The sequence below is a fragment of the Apis dorsata genome, unplaced genomic scaffold (assembly GCF_000469605.1).
Source record: "Apis dorsata unplaced genomic scaffold, Apis dorsata 1.3 scaffold_68, whole genome shotgun sequence".
Classification (NCBI taxonomy): domain Eukaryota; kingdom Metazoa; phylum Arthropoda; class Insecta; order Hymenoptera; family Apidae; genus Apis; species Apis dorsata.
Window position 1 is genome coordinate 480,012 of NW_006263366.1, and position 16,202 is coordinate 496,213.

The 16,202-nt window shown below is 38.9% G+C and overlaps 1 protein-coding gene, 1 long non-coding RNA gene and 1 pseudogene across 2 annotated transcripts; 2 read left to right on the forward strand and 1 right to left on the reverse strand.

Moving 5' to 3' along the window:
* Nucleotides 1-3,397, forward strand: part of LOC102680880 — a 58,889-nt pseudogene extending 55,492 nt beyond the window's left edge.
* A 701-nt stretch (nucleotides 3,398-4,098) lies between these two features.
* On the forward strand, nucleotides 4,099-7,149 carry LOC102672187 (ELKS/Rab6-interacting/CAST family member 1-like). Its single transcript, XM_006610043.2, has 6 exons — nucleotides 4,099-5,375; nucleotides 5,489-6,036; nucleotides 6,112-6,272; nucleotides 6,383-6,530; nucleotides 6,595-6,779; nucleotides 7,026-7,149. The coding sequence occupies exons 1-6, from the start codon at nucleotides 4,481-4,483 to the stop codon at nucleotides 7,105-7,107; spliced, it is 2,019 nt and encodes a 672-aa protein (XP_006610106.1). The 5' UTR covers nucleotides 4,099-4,480; the 3' UTR covers nucleotides 7,108-7,149.
* Nucleotides 7,075-7,439, reverse strand: LOC102672098. Its single transcript, XR_420934.2, has 2 exons — nucleotides 7,334-7,439; nucleotides 7,075-7,186 (listed from the first exon to the last, which is right to left on the reverse strand). It is a non-coding gene; the product is annotated as an uncharacterized LOC102672098 (long non-coding RNA).
* Nucleotides 7,440-16,202: the final 8,763 nt, after the last annotated feature.

The following is a 16,202-nucleotide window of genomic DNA, read 5'->3' on the forward strand; positions in this document are numbered from 1 at the left end:
AAACAGAGGGCGGACGCGGCTGAGAGGCAGGCTGCCGACTTGCAAAAGCGTATCCAGAACACCGAGAGGCAGTTGCACGCTCAACAACAGCAGATCCAGCAGATGCAGGTGACGATGCAGCAGCAGCAACAGCAGCTACAGCAGCAACAACAGCATCCGCAACAGCAAAACGGCCAGGAGGTCGCCAGACTGAGAAAGGAATTGGAACGCGCCCAAGAGAGCGTTAAGCAGGCGGGCGTGGAGCGCGAGCGGTTCCAGGATCAGCTCGAAAAGCTGTGCCAGGAGCTGCAGAAATCTCAGGTTAGCAGCAGCAGCAGCACGGCCTGCATTCGCTCGCGCGCTAACCTACTACTACTACTGCTACTACTACTACTACTACTACTGCTACTACTGCTACTACTACTACTACTACTACTACTACTACTACTACTACTACCACACTACTACAGCCTACATCCGCACCATAATATGCCTGCACTATGTCTCTCTGCCTATGTATTACCGTTGGCTGATCGTTGTCGACTGGCTACCGACACATCATCGCGCCTCCTCGTCTCTCTATGTCTTCTCATTTCAACCGCAGCCTCTGCCTTCGTCGTCGACGAAGCAGAAACTCGCCCACAGCTCATTATACACGCCGCAAATAACAGACAAAAAAAAAAAAAAATAATAATAATAATAACGATCGAATCATATCAGATATTATATACGTATGTAAACAGAACGATAACGATCGACCGATATATCGTGTATATATATATACATGTATAAAACATATATATATACGTATACAGATGAAATCGGAAAAAAAAAAAAAACAAAAAACAAAAACCAAAAACCATGATGCACCCGCACAATCTTTCTCATCTTACGTTGCGTATATGTATATCTCGGGGCGTCCGTCACACTTCACAGCGAAGCGCAACATCGCCTTCACCATTTATCATCATCCTCCTCGAATTTTTTTTTTCAAATCCTCCATCGATCCTTCCGTTTCCTCCTCCTTCGAAAAAAAAAAAAAAAAAAGGAACCCTACGAACCCATTGCGATTTTAGCTCTCAAGCACAGCCATTCGCGCTCATATTGCTCTTCCTTTTCGTTTCTCGAGTATGTTCGATGGTTATGCCGTTTTTTATCTTGTTATGTTTTATCTTGTCGTTATCACCACGTATCGGCACGGGAGATGATCAAAGAGGCGATGAGACCGAAAAGAAAAAAAAAGAAAGAAAGAGAAAAGGACACGAGGTTCAACGTTTCGAATGGAAACGGAATAGAATGGAGCGGAATAAAAACGGAGATCGCGATAATCGTCTCTCTTTCGTCGATTCTTTCATCATCGACTGGTTATTGTTACTGCTACAAATAATTTTGTTGCGCGTTCGTCATCGCAACGATGAGCAACCTTATTACGATTATCCCATTATTCTTTTTTTTTTTTCTTTTTTTTTTTTTTTCCCCCTCTTACGTTCCCCTAATTTTTTTTATTTTCGTTTTTGGGAGCATGCCGTACCACGTATTCGAGATGCCAGAGATAGAAAATGGTTGAGAATCGGTTATTGCGCAACATGCGATGTACGATGCGATGTGACGATGTTTCGATGTCTCTTGTCTGCGTTCACGATCGAGCATAGAAGTTTTGGGAATGATTTTTTTTTTTTTTTCACATCGAATGCACAAAAGAATGCGTTTCCGCACCTTACTTGTATGTACCATACGAGTATATATCACCTTCGAGACATTTTTTATCTCGACGCATACACGATTTTTATCTATTGTGTATTTTGTACATATTATTATTATTATACTTCGCTATGAACGTCACTTAGATTTTACCAGGGATTTGCGAATTTCTTATTCGTCTAACTTGTTTTTCAATTGCGTTCCCATGCATCTCTCATTTACGAAAACCGTGGCCATCGCGATCGATTCGATTCGATTCGATTCGATTCGAGTAAAATCGAGTCAAATTCGGGGGAGGGAAATTGGAAATTTTTTGACGCGCGTCGAAAATAATATATAGGCGTATAGGAGAACGAGAAAGATCGGACGTAATGGTCACGGGTCATGCAAGCGAAGCGGCTTTCATTTGCCTAGCTTTAGCGTCTGGTAGACAGACGGGGAGGGACGAAAATTGATAAGATTCGTTTCGACGCAGGTGGACTTGCACGAGGCGAACAAGAAACTCCAAGCTGGCGCCGCGAAGGCTGGTATCGATACTACTCAAGAGAGAAGACAATTGGAGGAGCAGAAACGCCAACTGGAAGAACAGAGAAGACAGACGGAAGAACGAGCGAAGTCCGTAGATCAGAAAGCTAGAACGATAGAGGAGAAGGAGAGGACGCTCCAAAGTCTCGACCAGGACTTGAAGAAACGGAAAGCGAAGATGGATCAGTTGGAGCAGCAGTTACAAAGGGTAAATTGAGAATATTGAAACGAGGTCGATCGTTTTTGTCGTGCCTTCTCTCATATATTTTTCACATTTTGTAGAGCGGTGGCTCGCCGGACAAGAGATTGGCGGAAATGCAGAAGGCTCTGGAAACTGCCGAGAAGGAATTGGAAAAAGCGAAAGAGGAATCGACCAGAAGCTCTGCCGAGACCGAAAGGTTGCTGCAGCTGATGCAGATGACCCAGGAAGAGCAGAATGCCAAAGAGAGACAAATCAGAGAACTTCAAGAGTCAGTATCTGAAAAATAAAAAATAATCCAAATAATCTTGAACGATTAATCATCTAATTCTCTCTTCCAGTGCACTCAAAGCCGCACAAGCCAAGTTGAAACAAGCCGCAACTGCACAGCAACAAGAGGTCGGTATATACAAAATTATTTTATTACTCTCTCCGTCAACAAATTTTGAGAACGCGATTAAATCAATTCTTTTTTTCGATACGATATATTTGAAGTAATTTTCGAAATATCTTATATATATTTGGTTCCCTTGCAACGATCGAAATCTCGAAATTAACATCGATGGAAAAGCGACTAACTAGTTGTCTTTCTCAATTTTCACGCTGACCCCCCTGGATACGACACGTACACGTACGATACGTATATTTGTATTTGCTTGCTTGATCACCATTGTTTGCTTTTTCTCTATGTTTGTTCGCCCTATTGTGTCCCAACTCCAATTATATATATATTTATATATATGGTGTATGGTGCATTTTTCGATTTTGTCTCGTTCGCGAAAACGAACCGTGCGTTTCCGAATGGAAAAAAAAAAAATTCATTTGACTTGAAAACGCAACAGGCGGGTCCCACCGGATTCCTAAAAAGCTTGTTCTAAGGTCGATTTTCGTTGGGGACGCCTTCTCCGTTCTTTTTAGTACAATTTGCATATTAAGCGAACTTTACAAGTACACGAACTTATACGAAACTAAATAATACGAAAGGAGATCGTACTGAGATTCGCCATTGACGACACACTTTGTCAAGATACATAATTATTTTACGTAACGCTGCGACCATTGTTAACATATTTAATAATTGATAGCGGGAAGATATTGACGATAATAACAATAATTACTGATACATATAAATATATATATATATAAAAATATAGATATATATATATATATATGTATATATATATTAAAAAAAAATATATATATAAATATTAATGTAAAAATGATGAGAGAGAGATGAGTGAGAGAGAGAGAAAGGAGAATACGGCAAATACAATAATGTTAATTAATTTATTAACGAAGCGATCGTGTATGTACATATATATATGTAATATGAATATATGTATATACATATCACGCAGGAAAATGGGACAAACGCATGTACTGTACATGTGTATATACACGTACACGACAGAGAGATATACGTATATATGTAGATATATAAATATAAATATATACATAAAGTAAACGTAAAAGAGAAAAAGAGGAAAAAAAGAAAAAATATCGAGAGATCACGTTGAAAATTGTGTAAGAGAACGAAGAGAAGAAAAGGAAAGGGGAAGAAAGAGTGGGAGAGATCTTTTTCGAGATTAAATTTTCACGTCGTCGTCGTCGTCATCGTCGTCGTCGTCGCCAGAGAGTTTACGATGGTTTCGTCGACGAGAGCGATGAGACAGGATGAGGAGAGGAAACGTGAGGGAGACGAATCGAGAGAGGGGAGAGAAAGAACGAGGGAGACGACGCATAAGATCCGGAAATTCGATCGATGTGGCACGTACGAACGCCATTCGGAGACGCACCCTTACGTCGTTCGCCACGAGACAATTCGATGTTCACGGGCCAAAAGACAAAAAAACCACCGTTGTTCGTTCTTAATTTTTACCCAACCACTTTGAACCCACCATCCACCTTTAACCCTGTCCACTTGTTCTTTCCGTTCAATTGTTTTTCTTCGAAACGCTCGCACCTGTTGCCTTCGCGCACGCACCCACCGATGCACGCACACAGCAGCCAGAAAGCATCCTCGAAAGCAACAAGGGACACGAAGAGGCGAGAAGAATCGAGGCGAGGGATCGAACGATGACGGAATTGGAAGCGAAGGTATCCTCTTTGGAAACATTGTCGAAGGAACAGTCCTCTTGTTCCCCGAAGAGGATGAAGGACGCCAAGAATTTTAGTTTGGAGGATAACGAGCAAGGTTGGAAGAAAGAGTTGGAAACGAAGAACAGAAGAATAGCCGAGTTGGAGGACCAATTGATGGCATGTAAGAGCGCGAAGAATAGCGACAACGTATGCACCCAAAGCTTGAAATTGATGGATGAGGTGAAGGAGGGGAAAGAGTCGTGGAGGAAGGAGGTGAGAGCGAAGGAGGATCGAATATTGCAGCTGGAAGACGAGATGGAATCGTTGAAGCGTTTGATCGAGGAATATAAAAGATCGGAGGAGAACGAAGCTAGAGTGCGGGATGACGATAAAGAGAGTTGGAAATTAGAAGTGGAGGCGAAGAATCGACGAATCGTTGAATTGGAGCAAGAGATGGACTCGTTGGAGAATTTTCTCAGGGAACACGCGGATACGGAAAGTATACGAGACATGGAGATGGTGATCGAGAGGAAGGCGAGAAGAATAGAGGAGTTGGAGGATACCGTGGCTGAATTCGAGGATTTTCTGAAACAGAATCCCGATGTGAAAGAGCTGCACGATCTTCGTTGCCAAGTGACAGCTGGAAATAGACGGATTCAGGAATTGGAGAGATGGATCCAGAAGAACGACGAGAATAGAGAGTCTAGGATCGATCGGGAAAGAGTGATCGAGCTGGAGGAAATGGTCACGCAATTGGAGGAGTACGTGAGGGAGCACAACGTCGACGTGTTGAAGAGAAAGTTGGAAGACAGGGAGTGCAGGATCGATCAATTGCAAAATCGCGTTGGATACTTGGAAAAGGAATTATTGAAGGTTGAAGAGGCTCATCGAGGTAAGATTGTTTCAAAATTTTGAATTAATTCCTTCGTTTTTTCACTTCCTCGTCTGCTAAAGAAAAACTTAAGTTTTTAAAGCAACGATCATTAGAAAAATTCCAATTTGCAGGTAAAGAAACTCAGATAAAGAAGGGCAATCAAGAAAAAGAAATAAGGGCCGAGGATTCTCTCTCTGCTCAAATGGTGGAAAAGAATTTCGAAAAGGAACAGAAGATGAAGAAGATGGAGCACGTTATATCCGAGAAAGACAACAAGATACAGGAGTACGAGCAGCAAATCCTTGAGAACAAGGAAGAGACGACGAAGCTGAGAAAGGAGGTGGCAAGCCTGAAGAAGGAATTGAGCGAGTACGACGACATCGGTGTTCTGAAGGAAGAAATTAGAGTGAGGGACGAGAAGATTCAACAACTCGAGGACGAAGTAGACTCGTTGGAACGAGCGTTCAGCGAGAGAATCGATCTGGAGCAAATCGAGGAGCTGGTGAACGTGATCAAGGAGAAGGAAGACAAGGAACGACAATTGTCGAAAGATCTGACGGAGAAAAGATACAAGATCGAGGAGCTTGGCGAAGCTCTTCGCGAGAGTGTCGTCATCACGAGCGAAAGTGAGAGGAAATTGAAGAACGAGGAGAAATTGAGGCAGGAAGCTCTTCAAAGGGTAAAGAAGAATGCATTTTAAAAAAAAAATCGAACTTCTTATCATTTTCTTTTTTTTTTTTCTTTCTTCTTTTAGATAACCAAATTGGAACAGAGAATTGCCTCGATGCAATCCGCTTCGGCATTAAAATGTATCACTTGTCAACCTCTTCTATCGAAAGTGCAGAAATACGAGAAGAAACTGAAACGTCTCACGGAAGAGAGAATCGTGCAGCTCGAAGACCTCCGTCAAATGAAGTAAGCAAGCAGTGATATTTCTTTAATACTTTCCTATTAATATCCACTGTTTCGTAAACTTGTTCTTTTCTTCTTTTTTTTTTTTTTTTTTTTTTTTTTTTTTTCGATAGACGAGAAGCTCTGAAAGCTGCAGTTTCCGAAAAAGACGCCCATCTAGCTCTATTGGAACTTTCCGGGATAAAAACTGCCGCCCAATCCGAGCAAGCCGATCAACTGAAGGCAGATAGGAAGAGGTTACTGGAGAAGCTGAAGAAAGAGGTAATTTCTAATTCTTAATTCTTAAAGTGTATATAACAGCGTCTTTTTTTCAATATATGAACAGGATGAGAAAAGCATCGAGTTATCGGTGGTGGAATCGAATCCAACGTGTTCAGAAGGAACGCCACAACTGCTCATCAAGGTTTTGGAAACGTCCGACGACGACGATGAAGAAACAAAGAACGATCGTCGCAGTGATTCGAGCTCTTCCAGACCGGTTACCACGAATGGCAACAGTTGTGCTGATTCGTGAGTATCTTTGCTTAATAAATAATCTTTGATTATATTCGCATTGCTTTGAGAGAAACACAAGGAAAGGCACAATTTCATCAATTTCATCGTAGTAGCCAAATAGACAGATCGCTTTAAAAAAGAATTGCCGCCAGTGGATAGAAATGTTAGAAAACGTTTTATCGTTGAAACTTTAACCCGAGTGAATAATACGGTAGATCACGGAATTCTCCACGAAGTTGTTCTCGCGTTGTTTCCCCGCAGAGAGAAGACGTCGACGGAGTCGGAATCGAGAAACGATCGAGAACGGGCGAACAACAGAAGCGACAAACAGGATAGCAGATAAGTAGACCAGGCCAATCGTAACGAATCGTAGAGAAAGCGAAAAAAAAAAAAAAATATATATATATATATACGCTATCGAGCTTCTTCGTTTCTTCGATGTTGTTACGCGCACACACACCCAAACTGTAGAAGCAAACTAGAGGATTTTTTGAGGAGTTTGAGAAAAAAAAAAAAAAAAAAATTTAAAAAAAAAAAAAAAAATATATCTATATATATACCCCATCGACCTTCCTCGTTTCTTCGATGTTGTTACGCGCACACACACCCAAACTGTAGAAGCAAACTAGAGGATTTTTTGAGGAGTTTGAGAAAAAAAAAAAAAAAAAAAAAAATTAATAATAATAATAATAATAACAATAATAATAACCGACAAACAGGCAACAGTGATACCTCATCGACATCGACAGCGACAATACAAGCAAACAACAACATCCCCCAACATCGTTCATCACTTCATCATTTTATAATCATCACGATCATCATTATTCGCCATTATCGTCATCCATCCAGTAATCATCATCCATCCAAGTCAAATCATCGTCCACGTCGCCCCCTTGCCACAAATTCCAAAAAAAAGGAATCGGCCGAGGAGGATTCAGTGGGAGGGGGGTGGGCAGTGGTAGCTTCGTTTCAAATCGCGAGAAACGTCGCCATGCTTTCGCCTGGAAGTTTTTGGAGAATAGAGAAAGATCGGTGGAAGATAGAATATGATCGATTCGATCGATCGTGGAATCGATCTCGAAAATTGACGCGAAGAGAAGAATTTTTCGTTTCTTTGATCCGTTCTTCTTATCGTTGCGAACCAATCGCTTGAAATTTTGCGAAACTCGACTCGGAAATACAAATAATTGCTCGAGATGATCGAGACAGAGCGTCGACGGAAGATCGATTTACACTTGTTACTATAGTATCTAGATAGTTTTTTCGGTAGACGAGTTGATTGCATGTCCCAATGATCGTCCGGGGATGCTCTGTTTCACGGGGATGAATATATGCACAGTTTTCCATCCAAAATCGTTGATTTTCTTTCCGCTACGTCGAGTTTCGTTCAACCGCTCGATACTTTATTATTCCCGTCGCTGTGTGTATAAATATCAGAAAAATATCAGAGAGGGTGAAACGCGACGTAAGGGTAGCAATTCGCACTTCGTCCTTTGGTCGAAAATGTAAATTGTGAAATTCGAAGAAAAAAAAAGAGAGAAAAGAAATACGAGAGGAGAGACGAGAATTCGAGAAAGATTACAGGGAAGTCAAATCGATCAATCCCGAGAATATCGTATATCCCCGTCGTTATTTTCTTCCCATCGTCCGTGGAAATGACGTGCAAAACGCAATCCAAATGGAAGGACGAGTATGTACAGGACAGTTTCACTCCTTTCCTTCTTTTTTTTTCTTTTTTTTTTTTTCTTTTTTTTTGGATTTCTTGCCACGGGTCCAAAGATCGTCGTTTGTATAACGAGCGCATAGAACTCTAGTTGAAGGGAACGGAGAATAAAAAGAATAATTACGAGAAAAACGAGAAACAAATAAGAAATTAACGAGGCGAGAGATGTAGTTAGATAGTTAAGCAAGACGAGGGAATATAAAACGTAAACTGCAATTGGAACAATGGCGTAAGGCCGAACGAGTTAACGTTGTTTCGAGATTTAATGAAGAAATGCACGAGGACGAAAAGAGTGAAAGAGAGAGATTCGAGTCAAGTGGTGCTGATTAGCTTTCAAGATGACAATAAACGAACATTTCGTGCACGCTCGATGATCTTGCGATGCTGAAACAAATAAATAAAGAAGAAGAAGAAGAAGAAGAAGAAGAAGAAAGAGAAAGAAAAGAAAAGAAAAGGAAAGAAAATTCGGACGCACGAAAAAAACGCACTTTTCTCTCCCATCGGGGGATTCGTCGAATTATCGTTCCGAATCTTTAAAATCGTTGCTTGATTCTTCTACAGAGAATCCATCCATCGTTCATTGGGAAATGAAGGGACAAATTGAAAAAAAAAATGAAGGGAGAGATTTTCTTCTAGGTTCGTAGAATCGAAAGAATCGATTAAAAAAAGAAAAAGGAAAAAAAAGAAAAAAAAAACCTTCATCGAATCGAATCGCGTGTGTTTAATCGTGTGATAGATGATTTATGGCATCGTTAAAGAGGGTGTGTTGTAAATATATAATCGTGAATTATGCTACGAACGAAATATACAGAAGAATTTGTAGAAATATTATATCATAAATCGCGTTAATTGGTATGTTAATCGAGCTACAATTACGAAGCGTCTAGAGAACTGTTAACGCATGAACGACTTCCATATAGTTTCTCAGTCCCAATTCACTTGGTAACGTGTCTATTTTACGTTGAGAGCAGTTGCAGATATTTATGGAAATTGTTGGAGAGAGAGCCTTCGTTCGTCGATCGATAGAACGATATTTATTGTTATATGAGATCTTTACATATGTGTAAATAGTCACGCATAGATACGTATATTTATAAATCATATTTAGAACGTTTATGGATAATTGCGTGTGAAATACGGTTACGGTTTGTTTTAACAGAGATCTTCGATTCTTCTTCGTTCACATTCTTCTTCTTCACACTGTTCACACTTCTATATTCTTTAGATATTGTTGCAACTCTTCTTCTAAAAAGTTTATAGAGATAGAATTTCTTCCAACTTTCCTTCTCTTTCCTTTTCTTTTCGTTTCTTTTTCTTTTTCTTTTTTTTTTTTTTTTTTTTTTTCTCTTTTTCCTTCGAACTCGTTCTCCTTCGAGGAAATTAAACTTTCTATTCCGAGTCTAGTCTAATATAAGGATACAAGTTGCACCGATATCTAATCGAGCTTGAAAAATAGAAAGCCTAAAACGATGGGTTGATTGATTGAACGCGTGAATTTTACTCGATCTTCCATCGAGAAAGTTATCGAAGAAATGAACCATTATTATATATACTACTAGTTCCAAAACGAATCCTCGATCATAGTCTCGAAACCGAACCAAATATATATATATATATACATATAGATAACTCGTACACGTACGAAATCATCGAGCGTTTTCTTCGTGCGTCGAGAAAAACGCGATCCAGGATGTACAGGGCTACGATTGTCCTGGACGAAGGAAGAGAAGGACAGGAGCGGAAATCACGTTAACGAAGAATATCTCCTTTTGAAGAATGAACGCGTGTCTTAAGGGAGGACCGATAATTGGTTATCGACCATTTCCGGAAAACGATATCATCGACGATGATTATATAACAACATCATAAAATTCGTTCAACGAGAGAAGTGAAATTGTGGGCTGAAAGAGAAACAATGTTCTCCACGCGTTATGATAATCGTTACGCTTTGGCAGGATCCGTTCTCGAGAGAAAGCGAGCGAGAGAGAGAGAGGGAGAGAGAGAAAGAGAGTGTGCGTGAATGAGTGAGAAAGAGAGTGAGAGAGAATATTTTTTTTCTCAGAGTGCGATAGATTAAAATTTTGGCCGATTTATATGGGACAGCAGGGAACAGGATAGAGTTGAAAAATGAAAAAAAAAAAAAAGAAAAAAAATGAGAACATTCGAGGCACTAAAAATGGACGGAGAAACGATTCGTTTGTACATACGTTGTGCGTCGATGTTTCTTCGATAGCCCTGTTAAAGATGAGAAAAATTGCGCCCCACCAAGTGGTCCCTGTATTCCCCATTCCCCAAATCATACAGCTAGTCTAGGGTTAGTCTGTATTACAATGTAGTGCATAATTAAAATTATCTCGCTAAAATCGAATTTCTCGAGCATTTAACGCAGCATACGAACCTATACGAACGCCCCTAGCGCCTGACGCGTGATTACCCGGCAGGGAGGATTTCGCGCGGGAAATTCGAAACGAAATTGGGCGAAGTTGAATCGAAAGAGGGATAATACGTTTTTCGATGAGTCGAGTGTGCGATTCTTCCAATCGAGTTCATTCCCGCGTTGCGAATTGAACGAAAAATTCTGCGAGCCAACAGGTGGATGAACGTTCGTCATTTTCGAGCTTTCGAGAAAAGCTTTCGGGAAGCGGGAGTTTCGTGTTGAGGTTGTAAAACGAACGGCCCATTTATCGTCCAGTGTCCGCTCGCCGTCTACATATTACTAATATAAATAAAATATAAAATATATCGTGGTGTCTGCCGTACGAGAAGTTAAGCGACTAATGTTGAAAGTGTAAAATTTTATCGTTAATACCTTAAGAAGAAAAAGAAAAAAAAAAAAAAAAGAAGATGCTCTCTTTAATTCGTCGATAAAACGCTCTTACTCGTTGCTACAGTTACACGACACACCTTTTTTTCCATTCGATCTCTGACGCGAAAATATTAAAAAAAAAAAAGAAAAGAAAAAAAAAAGAAACCTTTCCTTTTCGAAAGATTGAAACGATCAATCAAGCGCGAATTCTACTGACCTAGAAGCTAGATCACGTTAACGAATGGAAGGGGATAGACGGATCGTACGTAGACGAGGCAGGAGAGAGCGTCGAGAACGTTATAGGCGGTTGAAGTGAACACGGTTAGCAATATCTCGTCTCGAATTCGGTTCCTCTGCCCTGTGCAAACGAACGAAAGAATTTCGTGTGATCGATTATTATTGCGTTCATCATCAGGAATAAAAGTATATCCTTCGTCCCTCTCGACTCGAGCGTTTTAAGCATTATATGCGCAGCGAATAGAGCACAGATACTCTCTTAGTTTCCTATGCGGCCATTCGAACATCATCGACACGCTTACGCTGGCTTAAACGCTGATGGCCATTTAAATCGCCATTTCGAATTCTTTCGAGTGCAATCGATGTAGGGAGGATCGATTCAACGAATCTTTCTCTTTGAAAATATGCGAGGAACGAGGACTCTCCCCGCTGGGAGGCAAATTTCTTTGAGAATTTTTGGGAGATCGGTCAAGAGACAATCGAACGACGGTGAGGCTGATTAAATCAATAATAAATAACGATGATAATCAAAAATAATAATCTAATTTTTTATCTGATTTACTTCTGTGTTTCCAGAACAATCTTTATTCTCTTATTCGAAACATTTGTGCGGAAGCGATTCGATAAGATCGGAGGGTTTTCGTTCCCCGGCTGTAAAAAATATATGTTTTTTTTAATTAAAATTATCGAGTCGAGAAAAGGATATTAAGGAGAAAACGAGGGAAGAAATGAAAGTGAGAAGAAAGGGAATAAAGGTAGTAAACGTGTGCCACCGTCATATCAAGCCTATATCATCGTGTTACATTATACATAATATATATATATATGTATAATATATATATTATACATATATATATATATATCTAGCAGAAAAAAAAATTAATATTATCGTTAATTGACACAATTGTTAACGTGGAGTGACTGCATTTCGTGTGAGCGTGTGTATTGATGAGCAAACAAATAATAATGAAAAAAAAAAAGTCTTTCTTTCGATCGCTCGAGAATTGAGAAGGCCTGAGAGCAAAAAGTTTTCGAATCTTAAATGATCTTCTTACTCTTTATTGTCCAAAATATTAAACTAATCACTTCAATCAGTAATAAAGCAATCACTTTAAACATTTATCATCGTATCGTCTTTATTAGAGATTAAAGAGAAGAAAGTTGTAACCGTAGGATATAATCACTTTAATAATTGATTAATTATCTTCAATTTTAAGACTGTTCAATGGATAAACGAAACAGGCGAACGCGACGAAATGCTTCGATATTGCAATTACTGTTCTATTTAAAAAATATATATATATATATATTCTGTCCTCCGAGATACGTTTGAATATTTAACTTAATATTTATCGAACGAAATAAAAGAGGGAATGGTTATTATACGAAATTTTTCGATCGGATAATCTTGTCGGGAATGCCGTGAAATAAAACGTAGAGAGAGATTAGAAAGACCAAGCGTTATCAAGTAAGTAGTCGATATCAGAAATGGAGCGTACCCATTTATTTGAAAACAGCCGGAACAGAAATTCTCCAGATTTCTTTCGCGGATCTCTATCTCTAGATACACACGTATGTTATTACTTGTAAACGAAAAGTGGCCAAATTTCAAAATTCTACTATCGTGCGAGTTTAGGCGATACGAATCTTTAAGAGCGTCTGTGTTTCCAAAAGTAGGGAAATAGAAATTCAAACCGTTTTTTCTCGAAAACGAAATAAAGGATCGATCGATTGGCCGAAGCGAGGAATTTGTTAAGATAAGGTATTTGATGAAAGGGATAAAGATGAAAGATCAACTTGTATCGTTCGTGCCGCACTCGAGTGATCCTAAGCTGAGACTGTTCCGTGGAACAAACACGAGCGAAAATGCGAAGCGAGGAGAGCGAGTATCGCGAGAGCACGTGAACGAGGCCGTCTCGATATTATTTTTCGACTCGACTGTTTAGCATCTACGATGACAAAAAAAAAAAAAAAAAAGAAGAAAAAAGAAAAAAACATTTTTATGTGAATATCGCGTTAAGTGAAAATCGTCCCGGCGTGATCGATCTCGCGTTGGAATCGCAGCCTCGTCCAAGCGAAAAATTCAATTCGAGATAAAAAAAAATTCTCTTTTTCTCGGCAACTTGATCGCTCGTCCGTTCACGTTACGCTTATGATATTTTTTGTATTTTTTTTTGTTTTATTTTTTTTCTTACCCGTGATGGATACGGTACTAATTGGCAATTGATTAATTTAAAAAAAGGGAAACAGATCCAGGCCGCGAATCTGATTTTGGAAACCACGCCGCGACGACATGGCTCCTCCCGCCCCCTTTTTTTATTCTCCGATTTCTACGTGTTTAATCGTTAAGCGGAAACAGCTGATATAAGCGACAAAGAGAGATAATGCGAGAGAAAGCGGAAGATGAAAAGTGAAATAATGGAGGACGAAAAGAGAAAAAAGCGAAAATAATGAAAAGGGAAATCGAGTATCGTGCCCCGTGTTTGAGTTCGATCGTTGATTGAAACACGCAATACGATTTTTCGAAATGTGTGTACATACCTAAGAGAACGATAATAATGAACGAGTGAGTGTGTAATGGAGAAAAAGGAGAGAGTGAAAGAGAGAGCGAAAGAGAGAGAGAGAGAGAGAGAGAGAGAGAAAGAAGGAAAAGAAAAAAAAGAGTGAAAAAAAAACGTGATTTAAGCCTAGTCTGTACGAGAGAATCGACGATCGACAGGGATCGAGGGATCCTTTCGAGGTGTGCCGTTTTCTTTCCGCGTTTGTTTCTCTCGGGCACGAGAGACAGGAATCCTCGATCGACACACACACACGGAGATCGCCGTTGGATAGGAGTGAAACGACGAGGCTAGAAATAAGTTTATCGATTAAGCTAAGATTAAGTTATTAAAAAAGAAAAAGAAGAAAAAAAAAAAGTAAACCGTTTATTGAAATACATTGTTGCAACTGCCATGCTGTGTGCCATTATATAACGAGTCACGTTTGTCGTAAAAAGCAAAAAGAACAAAAAAAAAAAAGTGTAATATGTGAAATGAAAAAAAAAAAAAAAAAAAAATCGTGCGCGTTCCCATCTGTCTGAACTTCTTCGTTACACCGCTTTTCGGTAAAAAGGTGTTCCAAGCCCGTGTACCCTTCGTTCTGCGCTCGAGACGTCGTTTTCACGCATTCTGAAACATCATCATTAATTGTGAATTTCGAAAAAAAGAAAAAAAAAAAAAAGAAAAAAGAAGAATGGAGAATTAATACGCGATTGATCTTCGCGATTCTTCGCAATTCCAAATAATAATAATGATTAAGTTATAACGATTTACAATTAGCATTACACATATCTATATAGAGATAAAGATTCGACTGATATCACATTGAAGAATGCGAGAAAACTTATTATAAATATTTCTCAAGATAATTTTTCTCTTTGTAACAGGATTCTCGTATACCTGCCCGTGTGAACCAGCATGTACATTATAGAAAAGATCGGGGTCGCTGTATAATATAAATATGACGACTAATGTATACATATACATATAATATGTTAACACGGATGAGCATGTATACGACGTTTCCGTTTCGAATTTATCTCCCGAGGTCTCCATCGCAGGCGAAGAAGTTTTTTTCCGCCTGAAGAAGAAGAAGAAGAAGAAGAAAAAAAAAGATTGTTGAAAAAAGAAAGAAAAGAGGGGGAGGGGAAAAAAACAGGGCAAACAGCGTGAGAATGAATTTACGAGGATTCGTTCCTTCACTTAGGGAAACGTAAAAAAAAAAAAAAAAAAAAAAAAAAAAAAAAAAAAAAAAAAAAAAAAAAAAAAAGAAAGAAAAAAAGAAAAAAAAAGACATTTTTTTTAATATACCCGCCGTCGATGTACAATTAATCGCATGCGCGTTTAATCGATGTAACGCATTTTCAAACGTGAGATAATATCGCGACACACTCGATTATTTATCGAGATCTTATCTTTCGAGAAAAGCTATCACGTGTAAAAAACGAAACGAAAAAATTTGACACACACTTCGTGGAAGAAATCGATTGATATTAAACATTTTGCGATTGTTGCAGCGTTCAGTTTTTTCAATAATTCTTGTATCGTTTAGAAAGACATATCGATTAACCGGTAACTACACACATACGTATATACATACATACATACATACATACATACATACACACGTTCGCAGGTAATAAAAATTTTTTAATCATTGTCCCTTTCGATAGGCGACGATTACGAAGGAAATATATATATATATATATGTATATTTTCTTTTTTTTATTTTTCATAATTAAGAAGTGTGTGGTTGCTGGTTAATGGTAAACTCGTTTACAAAACTATACATATACATATGTAACAATATTGCTATCTCGTTTTACGTATACGTATCACTTGTAAAAATGATTAATACATACATACATATTTCCAAAGAAAAAAAAGGAAAGAAACACTACGTCATACACACAGCATAAGACTAATGTGTTCATCGATCACGTTATTATATAGACATCACAAATATTTGTTGCGTGAAAACGAAAAGAGAAAAAGAGAAATGGGATAATAATAACGAAGAGAAGCAGATCGAGATGGAGAAGAAGTCATTAATTTCTTAGAGACCCACGCAAAAGAAAAAAAAAAAAAAACGAATTCCTATATTCGCGAAACTCGGATTTCGCATCGCGACG

Excerpts from the sequence above, each read along its gene's own strand:
- LOC102672187 (XM_006610043.2), top strand. The coding sequence starts at position 4,481 with ATGACGGAATTGGAAGCGAAGGTATCCTCTTTGGAAACATTGTCGAAG. Across the intron at positions 5,376-5,488 it reads GGTTGAAGAGGCTCATCGAG|GTAAAGAAACTCAGATAAAG; the intron begins GTAAGATTGTTT and ends TCCAATTTGCAG. Across the intron at positions 6,531-6,594 it reads TGGAGAAGCTGAAGAAAGAG|GATGAGAAAAGCATCGAGTT; the intron begins GTAATTTCTAAT and ends ATATATGAACAG.